Genomic DNA, 18,162 nt, shown 5'->3' on the forward strand with positions numbered 1-18,162 from the left:
CTTAAATAATTAATAAACCGCCGCTAAATAAATAATTTAAACAATCCCTCTGATCAGTAGCGGCAAAGGGGAAAAATACCGACCGATTTGGACCAATCAGAAGCAGGGATCCCTCACTCCTGCTTCGTTCTATCCAATCACAGCAGCGCTTCCTCCATTTCCTGTTGTGGGCTCGGAGTTGGACAGGACGGGACAATTCTCTGGTCCGCAATATTAAATAAATGCTGCTCTGTGGATGAACGCAGACGACGCCAGATTTTTTATTGGTATGTTTTATTCATTTATTTATTTTTGCGTCAAAGGTGGGTCATCCATGAGCATACGTGAGTAAAAGCTTAGTGCTTTAGGTCTATCCCTGCAGGTTAGGCCATCTGTCTGCAGCCACTGAAGATGTGAACTGCTTATAACCTTCTTTGCTGCATTTCTATCCTGACTGTACTTTTATGCATCTTAGCGTGACACCTCTCTGCTTGGTGCTGTTAGACATTACTACTGAATGTGTTGTAGGATGGGTGACAGAGATGGCAGCATCTGCTGTCGCACCTGATGACATGACGCTGTTGGTATTTCCCATGACAACCGTCTGTCGGATCTAGTGAATATACAGGTAGGCTTCTTTTTGACATCCCAGACTCTACTCTATATCCCTGCTACTGTAATGTACATATGTCTAAATTCAATTTAGACAAATGCAGTGCTGCTACAAAATTAACTATATTGATACTTTCAGATAAAGTTTAGTTGATGGCTTTAATAAAGTATGTTTCCTTTTTTCTTTTCTTTTTTTTAAATAGATAAATAAAGGTGCAATTGAACGCATAAGGCCAGCTTTGCTGTGCTGATTGTTACTGCCGTAGCGGATTAGTGTCAGTAGTCAAGCAACTGTCAAGAGCGCCAGTCAAAATAAAGGCAAAACTTCCGGTCATAAGTTTCAAAATAAAACAAAATTGTTTTGTCTGTTCACTTGGCTGAAAAACAAAAAAATAATAATAGTTATTATTATTATTATCATTAATATTATTATTGTTGTTAAGTTTTATTATTATTATCATCATTTAGTTACACTCAGAGGAAATAATTTAGACATTTTATTAATCGTTCAGGGTGGTGCAGTGGGTAGCATTGCCGCCTAGCAGCAAGAAGGTTCTGGGTTTGATTCCTGTCCAGGGTCTTTCTGCATGGAGTTTGCATGTTCTCCCTGAGCATGTGTAGGTTCTCTCCAGGTACTCCCGCTTCCTCCCACAGTCCAAAAACATGACTGTTAGGTTAATTGGCTTCTCTAAATTCTCCTCAGGTGTGAGTGTGTGTGTAAATGGTTGTTTGTCCTGTTTTTCTCTGTGTTGCCCTTTAATGGGCTGGCGACCTGTCCAGGGTGTACCCCGCCTCTCACCCGTAGACAGCTGGAGATGGTACCAGCAATCTCACAACCCTGCTTGGGATAAGCATGATGGAAAATGGATGGATGGATTTTCCGTCAATCATTTACAAGATCTTTTTAAAATGCTAGTTTTTCCCCAAGAAAGCCTCAATGTACTTAAAATAAAAGCCTGTCCTAAAGCTTGCTCTTTTTTCAAACACAGTGCTTTTAAAAGGCACTTATAGCATTGAAAGTTTTTCATTTGTTTTGTCTTGTTTTTTTATATTTTTACATTTTGCCCATTGTAACCAACAGTTGTAATGTTTTTCCTGTAACTTTTTAGCCTTACCAACACTTCAGATTTAGACAACTTTGATTGTCATTTTGTAACCACAGAGTGTATACAAAACTAAATGTTGTTTTGCTAAGCGTTCATGACATTTCCATTTCTTAAAATGAAGCAGTGATCAAATGTAAACAGTGTGGGAGAAAAAACGTGGTGCAAAAAACACATTGAAATGGAACTTCAGAGCATTAAATATATATAACGCAAATATGCAGTGTTTTGGGGACACGCAGCACTGAGATGAAATGTCTTTTATGGAGGGAAGAGGAGCCCCGATGATCTTCTCTGCTGTTCTCACCACTCTCCTCACGTTCTTCCAGTCTGCAGTGTTGCAGACTCCACACCACACAGCTGGTCAGAACACTCTCTATGGTGCTTCTGTAGGAGGTTGTGAGGATGGCTGGGGGCAGGTGGGCTCTCTCATGGCTTTTGTTCCCTTTTTTTTATAGGATGATAGTGTTGATAGCTGAGCTGAAGTCCAGGAACAGCATCCGCACGTTGGTGTTCTTCTCCTCTAGGTGTGCCAGGCACAGGTGAAGAGCAGCAGACATGGCATCCTCAGTGGAGAGGTAGCAAGGATGTGTTCTTTAACCAGCCTTCTGAAGCAGTTCATCATGATAGGAGTCAGTGCAACAGGCCGGTAGTCATTGAGTAAGGTGAGCTGAGGCCCCTTTGGGACCGGAATGATGGCGGCAGATTTAAAGCATGTCCAGCGAGGTGTTAACAATGTCACCAGCCAGCTGACCTGTACACTCCTACACGCCCAGGTATGTTATCAGGGCCTGGGGCCTTTCTTGGGTTGACTCTCCTCAGAGTTTACCTCACTTTAGCTTTGTCATGGTTGAGTGCCTCCTCTCCCTGGAGTTGAACCGCATTCACTGCTGGAGTGCTGTCTAGTGCCTCAAACCTTCCAAAGAAGTTGTTTAGTTTATTTAAGAAGTCATTTGCTACATCTACTGGGGGGGGGGGGGGGGGGGGGGGGAGATGTACTCTGTATGCCTTGGCACATCCTCCTGATGTCGCTGGCATCATGGAGAGATCCTGGATTTTCTGGCTGTGGTTCTGCTTTGCTGATTTGATGGCCTATTCAAATTGGCATGTGCTGTCCTCGGTGCCTCTTTATCACCAGACTTGAAAGCTGAGTTCCGTGTTTTTAGCGATTTCTGAACCTCCCCATTCAGCCAGGGTCATTGGTTTGCCCGGGTGGTGATGTTTTTTTATATGCTGACATCTACAATGCATTTGTTGATGTAGACTAATAGAGTCATGAGATACTCATCTATAATTATTTTGTCATCATAGGTTGCTGCAACTTTGAACATGTTCCAGTCAGAGCATTCAAAACAATCCTGAAGTTTCCTCATGGCCCCCTCAGACCACACTCTGACTTCTTTAACTGTTGGTTTAGCCCTGATTAGCTGAGGACTGTATGCAGGAATTAGCATGACAGAAAAGTGATCTTTAGACTTAGACTTAGACAGACTTTATTTGATGACCCGAGGTGGGGGCGAGGAGCTGCTCTGAATGCACTTCCAGGTGGAAGCACAATTATGCAATGTTTAATGCACTCTGAGCTGTCACATTAATTGTTGTTCGCCTCCCATTAATCTGACTAATAAAATCCAGTGTCATTCAATCTCAGTATTGTTCGAGACTAATACAGCAGACTGGTTGGGTATGAAGGTGTGGAGAATGAAGATTAAAGCAGGTTTATTTAAAAAAACAAAACAAAAAACAACCAGGCTTTAAGCAATACATCGCAGAACAACTGCCAACCTACTTAGACATTTAACCAAAACTAACAGCAGATCAGCAGCTCAGATGGATAAACCTTTTTATTGGACAACAGCTTTAGAACTGACAAATCTGTCCTATGGAAGAACAGCTGGAAGGCAACTGTAAGAAGTCCATTTTGCACACATAAATACACATGGTGGAAGGTTTATTAAAAAAAAAGAAAAAATCACAAAATGCAAGTTAATGTTTTTGTTTAGAAGTGTTCATGGGATGGGAAAAAAAACTAAAGGCCTAGATAGATGGTTGGAGGCAGCAAGAATGTGGATAAATGGAAGATTGTTAACCTTTCAGCAGCACAGCAAGGCTAACTATATAGCTGGAGCCTCAATGAAGTGGTTTCAAGGGAAGCATAAAGTATGCATGGATTAGACTTATGCAGCAAAGTCTGCAAGACCTAACCCCATTAAAGAATCTGTGGGCAAACATGGAAAATGTCAAAAGCCTTGTTTACTTTACAAAATCGTAGGAACAGGAGTTTTCGTCTCTAAAGCTGAAAAAGACAGGAACAAAGTCAATTTTTTTTGTTTAAAGTTTTCAGTTTTTTCCACTGCAAGAAGGCCTTTATATCTGTGTCAGCATTTTGTGACGTTATTAAACAAACATTAAGATGCTTCCAGAACATCAGTCTCAGGATAAAGTCAGCATTTTTTTTATCAATCTGCATGAGTTGGTGCAGAGCATGTAAAATAGTGTTTTGCTGAACACATCAACCAAGTTTAGAGAACCTAGAGTCGCTCCATGGGTAGATGAAGGCAGGCTATTTTAAGAAAGGTAGTAAAAAGGTTTGCTGCTTTAATTCAGTATGTAACACTGTGGAAGCTAAATTATGCTACTGAACGTGCAACTTTCTACTTTTTGTTCTGGATGTATTTATATATTAAATTGAAAATGAAAGGATAGCACTTCTACAGTAAACAAGGTTTAAATTTATTAAAATGTAATGCAATTTCAGTAAACTATAGGTAGCTGCTCTGTACTGCATATAAAACAAAGAGGTAATCCATTAATGTCAAGCACTCTTAAAAAAAAAGCAAGAGAAATTGCCACTGTAGGTGAAATTTAAAGATCTTGCTCACATCATATTTCCAGTTTTTGCGGACAAGTTTTAATTAAACAGTTCTAGGTGAATGTGTACCTCACAGCCACCCCTTTTTGTCACCAAATCATCAAGCTTTAATTACGCAGCCCTATAATATGTAGCGGATAGAGATGAATCCTGTCCTCTGTCTCTGTTAGGAGTCACCATGCCTATAACACTGCTGTGGGCTGTGGATGTGTATGGCAGAGTGTACAGCCTCTCCACAGCCGGGCAGCGCTGGGTCCGCGCTGATGACATGCTGCTGGAGCTGAAGCGCGTCACTGCAGGCAAGGAGCGCTGCTGGGGCATCGGCTGTGATCACCACATCTATCTGAACATAATGCCCAGTGAGACTTCCATCCGCTACCGGGAGGAGACCTATGAGAACCAGGTCAGATAAAAACAAAACTCCGATTCTGTACTGAGCAGGTTTGTTTAAACAGAATAATGATAATTTTTACAATATTCCTTTGTTTGTTTTTATGGTCAGCGGTGGAACCCAGTGGATGGTTTCACTGACGTGCTGCTTCCCACCGACCGCTGGCCCTGGAGCGACGTCACAGGGATGAACCCGCAGCCGCTCAACAGCTTCCAGCTGCCGTCTCGAAGCTGGGAGTGGGAAGGTGACTGGTATGTGGATCAGAGCTGTGGAGAACCTGGTCAGACAGGGGTGAGAACTACATCAGGCCCTGCATCATCATTTCATTTTCTCACACCATTTATTCAGTTTCTTTCCTTTAAAGAATTTTCAGCACCAAGCACTTTATTCCTCTTGTTCTGTAGGGCTGGGAGTATGCTGTCGACTTCCCAGCAAACTTCTCACCAGACAAGAAGTGGAACTCCTGTGTCCGTCGTAGACGATGGATCCGTTACAGAAGATACACAGCACAAGGAACTTGGGCAAAGGTTTGGCAAGCCCTACTGACTTTCTATTTCTGTATTGTACAGCTCCCAAGAATATCAGATGAAATAATTTATTTTCAACCCCAAAACACAGTTAATAATCTTTTTGACATTACAAATATCACTTAACCTGACTAAGCAGTTTCAAACCTAAAAGATAGAATCTAAGATTCCCAAGCTTCGATCTTCCCTATTTTATTTAATAGACCCGCACATTGCAGTGTAATTATGCAAAGAAAAATGGTTTACGGTTTTGATACCTTTGTGTTCATCTCCCACTTGAATCAGTACTCAGAAGAAGCACATTCCAGTGGAATTAAATCTGCGTCTTTTAGAAGGACTTTTTCATACTTTCAAACGTTTAGAAATGAAATTTTGGCCTAGTCTCCTGCTAATATAGTGAAAAGGTCCACAGCGTGTTTTGGACCAGCTAAGAGTTCAACATTCACCCATATTTAGAGTCATTTGCAGCCTTGAAAGCCTTGTAACATTAGGATCTCCCAAATAGTGAATCTTTGCAGTTAATGACCTTTTGGTTTTTTCTCTGATTAAGGCTGTCAACTAACAATAAAATGCATAGATGTTTTTGTTGTAGGATGACAAAATGAAAAAGGCAAGTGAGATTATATGCCGATTGTAGCTATTGCCAGTGCGTAAACATCATTATTGAAAACTTAACAGCATCAGTTTCCAGAGTGTCACCATAGTACTTACCTAATGATAGATGATTCTTTTTGCTCTCTGTATCCTAGGACAAAATCTCCATGGTGATCCTAACTCAAAGTTCTTTTGAGGTGTAAAACAGTAGCTGCTTTGTCCTTGCAGATCCCGCTGGATAATCCCAGGAAGCCCCCCCTGCCGCTCTGTGACATCAGCTGTGGTGGCTGGGAGATGAGCGACCAATCAGGGAGGTATCCATACCTCTGGGGTGTGACCCAGCAGGGGCAGGTTAGTCAGAAAGTCAGAACAAATCTTTGATCTTTCTGGTACAAACCGATACTTTCTCTCAAATTTAAGGGCAGCAATTGGGATTTCTATAAAGCGTATAATATACACATTGCATCCACATCACATCCTCCACGGGAAACCCATATCCACGCTGGTAACTTTTTGTTATTTACTATGATTTGCAATATTTTCTCAGTTATCTCTGCCAAGGAGGTTATGTTCTCAACTGTGTTTGTTTTTCTGTCTGTTATCTCTTTTCGAAATAACTAAAAAACAATTTTCAGTATAACAGTAAATGCTTGCTATACACAATTAATATACTGTAAAAGCTTCTCTAAATAAAAAAGATTCCGTGTATACAGGTATTAACTTGAGGTGGAGGTCAATATGTGAGCTACTCCATGGAGGGTTGCACTTTCTAAAGACTTTTCTGGTTTTTATATCAGCACATCCAGTTTTAAGTGAATTAAATCACTTTTATGAACATCTATGTCCACTAGATGGCAGCACAGCTTTATAAAATACAACAAACAAAACTGAAAGGTTTTCTGACCCAGTTATTAAGATAGTTTAAGAGCTTAATGTATCGATTTAGTTTAATTAAAAACTTAATATTCTATAATGCAAGCCACATTTGTTTTTAGAGTTATAACCTGAGATTATACTGTTATGTGTGAATACTGCTTTTTAAATGATGAATGGACATCATGTTCATCTAATCTTTTTGCTGTACAGGTTTGGTTCAGGGAGGGGATCCATCCCCGTGTGCCGGAGGGCACCAGCTGGGAGGAGGTGGAAGTACCCAAAGAGGTGGCACAGTTATCAGCCGGCCCCGGGGATCTACTGTGGGCTTTACTGTGGGATGGAAACCTGTTGGTTCGTACAGGCCTCAGTCTGGACAGCCCAACAGGTCAGCATCACTGTGCCACACTGTCCATCCCTAGCTCTTATCTTTTCCCCCTGTGTTTCCACATTACTGTCCTATCATCTTAGAAATATTAATTTCAGCTGTTAAATTTATGAAATATGTAGCTTATTCTTTTAAATTTATGTTGACCCAGAACGTTTCAGATTATTACGGAGCATTTTTTTTATCCAGGTACCTCTTGGTTGGAGGTAGACTCACCCTCAAAGGAGGTGGAGGCTCTTCATGTGGCAGTTGGAGTCAATGTTGTGTGGGTGGTAACAAAAGACTATAAGGTAAACCTGATTACATGAATGTTAGTAGCTCACCTGTTTGCTACATGTCAGGACCTGATGGCCTGCGTGTGTCCAGGTGTGGTTCAGGCGCGGCGTAAACTCCCACAACCCTTGTGGGTCTGGCTGGATCAGTATCGGGGGGGAGATGATGATGGTGGATGTGGGACTCAATGATCAGGTCAGAGGTGATTTATATGCAGTTGTCACACATGTTGTCATATTATAACCAAAAACCTGAGGGTATGTCATTAGACTTAGACAGATTTAGTTGGTAATTTTGTATGTATACGAGTGTAAACAAAAAGAAATTTTGTTTAAAAAAGCTCTGGACAATTACTTTTTTTAAAGTGCAACCTTGAAAACAGTAATAAATACATTTAAAAAAGTAATATAAACATATGACTGTATATTTATAGTTCTAACATTATTATTTTTTATTTTTTTATAAATAAAAAATTAGAAGTTAATGTGTGAGACAAATGCAAAAACACAAATATATCTTTTTTTTTTACAAATAAAAAATTATTTCCCCTTTTTCTATTATTAAATAAGATAACAGCTGTTTTATTCTCAGAGGAACACACCAGAATTGGTTGACGAAGCTGAAAATCAAGGCTAACACACGTGCTTTACAGCTGAAGGACATCAACTTTATAAAAGAAGAAAGAGTTGGAGCTCACTGATCAGTCTTCCTCAAAAGCTTAAGCTGAGCAGGGGTCAGAGGGGTTCTGATTAAACTAAATATACTATTATGATCTATATAAAAAAGATCTATTTGTGGCTAACGAGGCCCATGAGCTTGAACAAGCTATACCCTCAGTAAAACAGGGAGTTGGCAGTATCAGGCTGTGGGGATGCAGCTCTTTGCAGGGAAGGGTTGATGGGTTTTTTCCCCCCTAGCATTTTATTGTCATTACACTGTCACAAGTACAAGTACAGTACAGTTTACTCTCTGCTTGTAACCCATCCCCTTGGGGAGCAGTGGGCTGCCATTTGCGCCCAGGGAACAGTGTGTCTTCACTCAGGGTGGCAGTCTGTGGGAGCCTCAGGATACTGAGCTCCGTGCCCTAACCACTAGGCCACCACTCCCCCAGCAGTGATGGGGACATGGATGGAGCTCAAGGTTTAAGAAGTCTGCTAGAAAAGCTGCTTTAGTATTGTGCCGCATTTTCACCATCTTTTTTCAAACTCAGAGACTCTCTTTTGCAAAGAAGAATGGCAAAATTCATGCAAAACTCTATTTTTGGATGTAGATAGGAGAGTCCAATAACAGAAGACGTCTGTGGCTTCTAATTGCAGCGAAATATGGTTCTAAAGAATAAAAACACATGAGCCAAAATTAAGTCTTATATGAACATTTTGGAAACATTTTTCCTTTTTACTATCATTTATAATTATGACCCACTTTGTGTTTATCTGCCAAATTAAACCCTAACTGACTAAACGGAGGTTTTTGATTAACATATGAAACCAAACTTTGTTGCAGCTCTTGTGTGTCTGTTCTTTATGGCTCCAGGGCTAGTACAGAGGATGAATCTGTCTATGAAATTATATACATATATAATGTAACCCTGTAGGTTTATTAAAACCTGTCCATTTCCAAACTAAACTGTGTTTTGAGCTGCTGTCTGCTGCCTGATCAATCTCGCCCTTTGCATGGATCTGGTTTCAGGACAGATCAGGAGCAGAAACTGTTCGCTCCATGTCTCACTGCTGAAGACTTTGCTTGCGCTGCAAACCCGTACCTCACACCTCCTCCTCCCAGCTCTGTCTGCCCTCCTCCTGCCTACCCTCATTCCAACCCCCTCTGTCCCCCGGCCTGTCAGCAGAGCTGTAACACGAGTACAGCCTCCCGCTCTGCCCAGTGTCCCCTCCAGCAGTTGCACCTCAGGGTCCAGCCTTAAATATCTCCCGACTGTATTCCCACTGGCCTTTCATATGGGAGACTCCCTAATTAGAAGCTGGCCAAGGCATCGTCATCATATCCCATATTTCATGTTCCAGGGTTGCAGTTATGGGAGCTGCTTTAGGAGCAAGAGTTACTGTATACAGCCTTATAAAGTAACAGCTGCTCTGATTGGTCTTTAAAGAACAAAATGTAGCTTTAATGGATTGCATATTTCGGGATTACTCGGGGTAAATTACATGAAAAGTTTAATAAATGCACAAAGCTACTTCCCCACCCTGGCTGTTCACCAATGTTCTTCCACATAGATTTCTCCTTGTCTCTGTCTGTAGGTGTGGGCCGTTGGTGAGGATCGCGGGGTGTATTTTAGGATGGGTGTGACGCAGTCTGAGCCAAGTGGAAATGGCTGGATCCCTGTTTCAGCCCAGTGGGGGAGCAATAAAGACCTTATTCCACCCAGGTCTGTAGAGAAACATCAGCCAAGTCTTGAATAACTCCTACCTGACTTAAATCAACCATTTTATTACCATCTTTGTGCTTTTTTAATAAGGGATGAGTGTGAAATAAGTGGCCAGCTGACTGAGGCCTCACAAGGCTCTGCCCTAAGTGGAACAGATTCAGACTCAGAGTTGGGTCCTACTAATTCAGAGCACAGTGCTACTCCTATACTGGAGGCAGCAGCTCCCTCTATTGTTCCTTTGGGGGGAACCGAGTCATCTGCTCCTCCTCAGGAGCTGAAAGAAGCCTCCTCGAACCCTCAACAAGATGCTCCGAAAGCCTTCATCCCAGCCAGCGACAGCTTCATCAACAGCTTGGTCTCTGACCGAGACAGAACATCCACCATGCAGCCATCCATCACAGAGATGTTGCAGGAAGAGAGTGTGGAACAGCCGCCAGCTCCGCTCCTCCCCACCCTTCCAACCAGAGGGCACGATGTCCCCTTTATGAACGTGGATCTAGAAGGGGCAGAAGCAGCTCGGGGTGCACAGACAGCAGGGCGTCTGCTGAACGATGTCCTTGGAAGTCTGGAGAACTCGCAGGGCATCGGGGAGGAGGACGGACCAGTGTGGACATGGGTTTCCGGTGGAGGATGTGATGTGGATGCAAATTCACACATCAGCTGGCTCAGTCCTACAGGTATATGGACAGCCAGTGTCTGAAGCTGTGTAACGGAGGGGTGCTAACGGAAATTATTTTTGTCTGATATGATGAAATTTTCACAAATAAGCAAAACAGGAAATATACACACATTCAAACATCCCCCCAAATTAAAATGCTTTAGAAAACATTCTCGTAACTTTTCCAGAACTTTAAACCTCACAGTGGGATTTTATGCCATAGAAAGTGAAACAACTGAAGGATAAATTAAAAAAGGAACATTTTCAGCTCTTCAACTTTCATTTTAATGCCTCTATATACATTCCAAATCAACCAAAAACTTAGTAAAACCTTGTTTTAAGTAAAATATAGTGAGGAAAAGTAATAACACTGTGCTATTTTGCAAGTTCTCCCACCCAAATCATGGAGGAGTCCGAAATTGTCATTGTATGCATCTCCACTGTGAGACAATCTAAAAAAAAAATCCAGAAATCACAATGTATGATGAATAGTTCCGTAACTATTTATTTGTATGATATAGCTGCAAATAAGTATTTGAACACCTGAGGTAATCAAAGTAAATATTTGCAATTACAGAGGTAAAATATTTCCTTTAATCTTTCGCCAGGTTTGCACTCACTGCAGGAGGGATTTTGGCCCACTCTTCCACACAGATCTTCTCTAGATCAGTCAGGTTTCTGGGCTGCCGCTGAGAAACATGGAGTTTGAGCTCCCTCCAAAGATTTTCTAGTAGGTTTAGGTCTGGAGACTGGCTAGGCCACACCAGAACCTTGATATTCTCCTTTCAGAGCCAGAGCCAGGTAATTGTCATGTTGGAAGATCCAGCCTCAACCCATCTCTAATGCTCTAACTGAGGGAAGGAGGTTGTTCCCCAAAATCTCACAATACATGGCCCCGGTCATCTTCTCCTTACTACAGTGCAGTCACCCTGTCCCATGTGCAGAAAAACACCCCAAAGGGTGATGCTACCACCTCCATGCTTCACAGTAGGGATGGTGTTCTTGGGATGGTACTCATCATTCTTCTTCCTTCAAACATGTTTAGTGGAATTATGACCAAAAAGTTCTATTTTAATCTCATCTGACCACATTACTTTCTCCCATGACTCCTCTGGATCATCTAAATGGTCAATGACAAACTTAAGAAGGGCCTTGACATGTGCTGGTTTAAGCAGGGGAACCTTCTGTGCTATGCATGATTTCAAACCATGACTTCTTAGTGTACTAGTAACCTTGGAAACGGTGGTCCGAGCTTTTTTCAGGTCATTGACCAGCTCCTCGCGTGTAGTTCTGGGCTGATTTCTTACCTTTCTTAGGATCATAGAGACCCCACGCAGTGAGATCTTGCATGGAGTCCCAGTCCGAGGGAGATTGACTGTCATGTTTAGCCTTTCCCATTTTCTGATAATTGCTCCAACAGGGGACCTTTTTTTTCAGAAAGCTGCTTGGCAATTTCCCTGTAGCCCTTTACAGCCTTGTGGAGGTGTAAGATTTTGTCTCTAGTGTCTATGGACAGCTGTTTGGTATTGACCATGTTAGTAGTTGGATTCTTACTGGTTGTATTGGGGGGGGGGGGGGGGGGGGGGGGTTAGGTGTCTTTATGCAGCTAAATACCTCAAACAGATGCATCTAATTTAGGATAATAAATGGAGCGGAGATGGACATGTTGAAGGCAGGCAGACTAACAGGTCATTGAGGGTCAGAATTCTAGCTGATAGGTGTTCAAATACTTATTTGCAGCTGTATAAATAGTTTTAAAAAATCATATATCGTGATTACAGGATTTATTTTTAGATTATATCTCTCACAGTGGACATGCCCCTATGATGACAATTTCAGACAATTTCATGGTTTCTAAGTGGGAGAACTTGCAAAAGAGCAGGGTGTTCAAATACTTATTTTCCTTACTGTAAAAAGAAAAAAAATGAAACCATATTTTTGTTGTTCAAATACAACAATAACAAAAACAGTTTGTTTGCAGAACATGTTGTTTCGTTCTTGACTGAAGATTTATAGGTCAGAGCTTAGAGACTTAAAAAAACACACACACTGATCTGAAATTGGAATAGACAGTAAAAGATGATAGAAAACATAGTCGGTGATATAAAAAGATATTTGAAAGACCTTCGAATTGTTCGAAAAACTAGAGATTAAGACCGGTTTTGAAGTTTTATAGGGACGTCTGCCTGTCTGGAAGGAAGAGAGAAAGAAATAGGAGATGACTAAACAGTGGTATTGTTTAAGGAAGCTTTATTTGAGTCTTCATACCTTTATGTTTGTGTGCCAGGTCCTCTCTCCAGTTCCCTGTCTCTGACTCCGGTCCAATCAGCAGCCTGGAGCGAGCAGCCCCAGCAGCAGGAACATCAAGAGATCACCAGGAAACCTTTGGAGAGGAGCAATGTTAGTAAAATCAAACTTGTCCTCAATTCTACCCGACGGTGAAAAGCATCTAATTTTTTGTCCCCTTTCCTGACCAGTCTGTGTGGGTACGTAAAGGTGCGTTGCGCTGGTGGAGAGACTGGAAGCCCCAGCGTTGGGTGGATGTAGGCGTTGCTCTTGAGCAATCCACCAGGTTGGATGGGAGGAAGGACAGCATCTTCTTTGTCTATTACACTCAATATGATGAGAAAAAGGTTGGTTTGCATGTCCTGAATTTGGATATTTGGAAAAGCAGCAAAACAAAAAAAGACAAGAAGTACTAAATATGTAAATACTGACAAATTGTTGCGTGTTTAGCACCTTCAGGTGTTCATAAATGAAGTGACGGCGCTGGTACCGGTTCTGCAGGATTGCAACTACACTTTTGCAGTTTACACGGCTGAAAGAACCAAACAAAGATGGCCGCTGGTCTTGGCAGCACCATCAGAGAAGGAAATGAATGACTGGGTAAGAGTTTTGCCTTCATTCATGAATTGGTGTAGAAAATAGGATGTTTTCGCTAATGCAACGTATCTCTGGTCTACCACCTTTCTTTTATGGAACAACAGCTTGAACTGTTGTCAGAGTGTTGCTGCAAGTGCAGAGGTATTGCTGGGGCTCCATCCACGCAGGCGCTGTGGTCCATCACCTCTAAGGGAGACATCATGGTGCATGAGCCGTCCCTGTCCCTGGAGGCTTCGGCTCACGCTATGGCCTGCGACCTAATGTGAGCCTGATAACAAAGATGGAATTTTAATGCTCTTGCTTTGCCTCCTGAATTGTATTTTAATTTTTTGTCTCTTGTATGCTAAATCCTGTGACTAACACTGGGTGCTTCCACATGTACGCTGCTGCAGGTTTTGGCGGCAGATCCCGGGCCACTTGCGCTGCATAGAGTCGAACAGTCTGGGGCTGGTGTGGGGCATCGGGTGGGATGGCACTGCTTGGGTCTACAGCGGGAGCTTTGGACAGCATACCAGTCAGGGTAACACATGTCCTGCATGCAGAATGGGCTTCTTCTGTCCTCTTAATGGGGATTGCTGTAGCATGGTGTGGTTCCAGCTTCAGTGGATGTAATAAGACTAAAGCATCCTTAACATGTCATCTGGGTTTTTGTTTTAGTCAACCATGAGATGAACTTGCAGACTGATGTCAGGAGTATACATGTGTATGAGAATCAGCGTTGGAACCCAATGACTGGTTATACTGACAAGTAGGCCTCCCACATTTTACACACAATTATGGTCATTTACCTGTTAGATTACACACCAATGGATTTCAAAGAACACAAAGAAATATTGTGGAATCTTTTGTGATCCAACAGAGGACTTCCTACAGATCGCCCCATGTGGAGTGATGAGACCGGGCTGATGGAGTGCACCAAAGGCAATACGCACCCCCCCTCCCCTCAGTGGTCCTGGGTAAGAAGTCTCCTGAAATAAGGGTCCCTTTCTGGGAAAGGCTTAAGAGCTTTGGGATTTAATAAAGTATTTTCCATCTCAGGGCAGGTATGGAATTCTGAGTACTGTGGAAATATGTCATAAATTCCCACTGAATATTTGTTTGGATTCTTGCATTGGAAAATTTGCCGTAAAGCAACAGGAACTACACGGTACACTACCCGTGTAGTGAATGAATGCTTTTTGTCTCCTGTTGTGAACTGCTTTTTTAGGTGTCAGAGTGGGCTGTGGATTTTAGTGTTCCTGGAGGAACAGACAAAGAAGGCTGGCAGTACGCTGCAGACTTTCCAACGTATGAAGAATCTGCTTCTTCAAATGTTTTTTTTTTCTGTGTGTGTTTAATGAAAAAGTTATCGACCCATTTGTCTGATTTGTTTCTTCCCTACAGGACATTTCATGGCCACAAAACAATGAAAGACTTTGTGAGGCGCCGAAGATGGACGAGGTAAACTCACCTCCCCTCCTCCAGCTTGTAGCCCTGTTTCCACTAAAGCATTAACAGAGACCTGTTCTAATACAGGAGGTGCAAAATAACAGTGAGGGGTCCATGGAAGATGGTGCCACCGATCCATCTAAGCGACATCTCTCTGATGCCGTGTCTGGCCCAGAGCAAAATGGAGCATGTCCCTGTGTGGGCCCTCAATGACAAGGGAGATGTCCTGTGTCGCCTGGGAGTGAGCCCCCAGAACCCTGCGGTGAGAAATCTGTATTTTTAGATCATGCCCCTGAAAAAAATATCCTCTATAAAGAAAAGATTGTGGGTCAAAAATCTTGGGCACCATTTGAAAGTATTTGTATCCCACAGGGTAGCTCCTGGCTCCATGTTGGCACAGATCAGCCCTTTAAGTCCATCTCCATTGGAGGAGCTAATCAGGTGTGGGCCATCACTAGGGATGGGGCTGTGTTCTACAGAGGATCTGTGTCTCCACAAAACCCTGCAGGTCAGCATTTGGAAGTTAGCCTGTTGGTTAAGATGACACCACATTAAAAGAAACAGAATGACAATTTATTTAAATCATCTATTTCAGAAGCTTTTATTTCTCTGTAGGGGAATGCTGGTACCACATCCCCTCTCCTCCCAGGCAGAACCTCAGACAGCTCTCAGTTGGCCGCACATCTGTCTTTGCTGTAGATGAAAGCAGTGAGTTTCATTAAGTTTTCTTTCCTTTGTGTCCTTAAAGTAAAAATCAAATGTAATTGAACCTGATTTCTTTCAGGTAATCTGTGGTACAGACAGGGCCTCACGCCCAGCTATCCTCAGGGCTCTGCATGGGAGCTCATCTCCAACAACGTCAGCAAGGTGTCTGTAGGGCCGCTGGACCAGGTAGGTGTTAGTACCTAGTTTGGCCAAAAAACTGATAGTGAAAACGTCCTGAAGATCATTATTTACATTTTAATTATAATGCCAGTTTGCGTCCTGTTTTGCACATGCTCAAACTGAGATAAACAGTTTCTGCTACATTTTAAATATTTAGAATATATATTACCTACAGGATGTCAACAACAGCTTAATCCTGGTCCAACGGCAACAGTTTGATATTTCACTTCTTTTTCTTTTAGGTTTGGATCATTGCAGACAGAGTTCCAGGATTTCCTACTGAACCCCCCGGGGCCGTCTGCCACAGGATGGGTGTTGGACCAATGCAGCCCAAGGGCCTTTCCTGGGACTATGGGATAGGAGTGAGTTGAGCTTTTTTTTTTTTTTTACCCTCATATTTGAAATCAAACTTTTATTTTTTACTTTCTTGTAAAAGTATTTCACATGTTTTTCTTGTCACCATTCTAAATAATTTGTACTAAACAGATTTATTCTAAGGGATATAACAACACACAATATGTCATAATCTATTATATAGCTTTTACTTGGATACCCCAAAATAAAGTAGTATATCACAGGACTGCTGGTCTGGATCTTTAGAAACATTTATGGAAGAGAGACAAGAAAGAAGCAAAAATACATTCTTTTTGTAGTTTTCCAAATGCCAATTCGTTAAAAGAAAAGCCCTCTGGTTGAATCAGTTTCTAAACCTTGTTGATCCGTGTGTAAAGTGCTGTGTTTGGATAAAAAATATAACAATGAATAGACTATCCCCATGGTGAATCATGGTGGTGGCAGCATCATGCTGGACAGATGGAGGGACAGGAACAATTGCTAGAGTTGGTGAAAATATGGAGGGAAACCTGTTAGAAGCTGCAACAAACTGTAGATACAGCAGGGGAGAGAGGGGATTGAGGTAGTTATTTGTAAAAGATTAATACCATTTACCTTGTTAAAGTTGGTCTGTCAATAAGGAACTCAATAAAAACATTGACATCTGCTGTTGTCAAGAAGTATGCAAACAAGAAAGAAATTAAGATTGGTAGAATGGTTCGTAAAATAATCCAGTCTTTGTCTTCCAGGGAGGATGGGAGCACATCAGTGTGAGAGGAAACTCAGCAGAGCCCCTTCGGGTCCCTCACCTTCCTCCTAGCGGCCCCCCGCGCAGCCCGGCCCTCCAACACCCTGCGACCCAAGTGAACGGGAGTGCTGTGTGTGTGTAGCGTTCCCACTGTCCCTCCTAAGAGCCCCCAGCCCCCTTTGTGCCTGGAGATGCAGTCGTTTCCTCGGACCTATATGGCATTCCTTTTACGTAAAGGGGAAGCACAACCGTAAAAACTGACTATTTTAACAAAGTATTTTGACTGGATTTGATCGATGGATGAATGTTACAGCAGGGCTGATTTGCACAGATAGAAAACATCTCAGTATTTAGTGAGGATAGAGGAGAGAAAGCAAAAAACTAAGACAAAGTATGGCTTTCCTAATGTCCTATAATACTTTTTTCACTTTCAAAACAAAAGTAAATGCATGTTTGACCTTTGATCATGTTTTGACCACTGCAGTGAAGAAAAAGCTTGTATGGGTATTTACATCTTGCTGTGGGAAAAGAGGGAGATATTTTAATTAAGGGCTATGCTTTGGTTTCTCTGAACAGTGTCATTTAAATGGACTGGGTTTTAGTTATTTTCTTATTTTTGTTGATTCATTTAAAGTCATTCCAAATACACTGTTAAAATGGGTTTCTTTCTGTCCTGCCCTTTGCTGTTGCAGTGTTACAACTTGCTTACAGAGCTTTTTTACTAGAGTGAAACATCTTTGTCTTTTCCACCCGGGGACACCTCAGTCCTTTTTGCAATAAATAAATTCATGCACTCCACCCCCCCTGCAGAGACGGTTGACACCACAGCAGGTGTTGGCATCATAACATGACCAGATGTGTTATAAAGAGTATTGAAATGTGAAATAAAGACAAAGTACTGTTCCATTATCCAATGTGCCTCACAGTGACAAAACAGCTGGATTTGTGCGGTTTTCCTGATTTTATGCTGATAATTTTGTTTGTTTCTTCCATGTTGCATTTTTTAACGTAATATATAAATTAAATTAGGAGGATTGGGAATATCAGAACATAAAATCTGATGCAATTCTTGTCAGGTATAATGAAGGATCTTCTTTGTCCGGGTGGATCATCAAAATAAGTGGTCCTCTTAAATATCAATCATTGTGGTGATATGTTGACGTAAGGACATCCTACGTGCTCGTCCCCATTTTCACTTAATCCAAAATTCGCATAAATCCTCCTCTATACCT

General features: G+C 41.9%; 1 protein-coding gene across 3 annotated transcripts; it reads left to right on the forward strand.

The window, feature by feature from the left end:
* The first annotated feature begins 147 nt into the window (after positions 1–147).
* On the forward strand, positions 148–17,839 carry tecpr1b (tectonin beta-propeller repeat containing 1b). Of its 3 annotated transcripts, none has more exons than XM_038269197.1 (26): positions 148–266; positions 508–607; positions 4,737–4,969; positions 5,069–5,248; positions 5,362–5,484; positions 6,307–6,429; positions 7,165–7,339; positions 7,529–7,629; positions 7,706–7,807; positions 9,868–9,995; positions 10,086–10,672; positions 12,941–13,053; positions 13,131–13,286; positions 13,390–13,539; positions 13,641–13,798; positions 13,929–14,056; positions 14,194–14,284; positions 14,396–14,492; positions 14,744–14,823; positions 14,920–14,976; positions 15,052–15,226; positions 15,337–15,472; positions 15,580–15,672; positions 15,749–15,855; positions 16,092–16,211; positions 16,932–17,839. In XM_038269197.1, exons 3-26 carry the CDS (start codon positions 4,745–4,747, stop codon positions 17,070–17,072), a joined length of 3,546 nt encoding a protein of 1,181 aa, XP_038125125.1. In that variant the 5' UTR covers positions 148–266; positions 508–607; positions 4,737–4,744; the 3' UTR covers positions 17,073–17,839. The 3 variants fall into 3 exon arrangements, with proteins under 3 accessions (XP_038125125.1, XP_038125127.1, XP_038125126.1); XM_038269198.1 differs by having other exon boundaries at positions 159–323; XM_038269199.1 differs by lacking the exons at positions 15,749–15,855; positions 16,092–16,211; positions 16,932–17,839 and having other exon boundaries at positions 15,560–15,672.
* Positions 17,840–18,162: the final 323 nt, after the last annotated feature.

The sequence above is a fragment of the Cyprinodon tularosa genome, unplaced genomic scaffold (genome assembly GCF_016077235.1).
Source record: "Cyprinodon tularosa strain WSP-4 unplaced genomic scaffold, ASM1607723v1 ctg723, whole genome shotgun sequence".
NCBI lineage: Eukaryota > Metazoa > Chordata > Actinopteri > Cyprinodontiformes > Cyprinodontidae > Cyprinodon > Cyprinodon tularosa.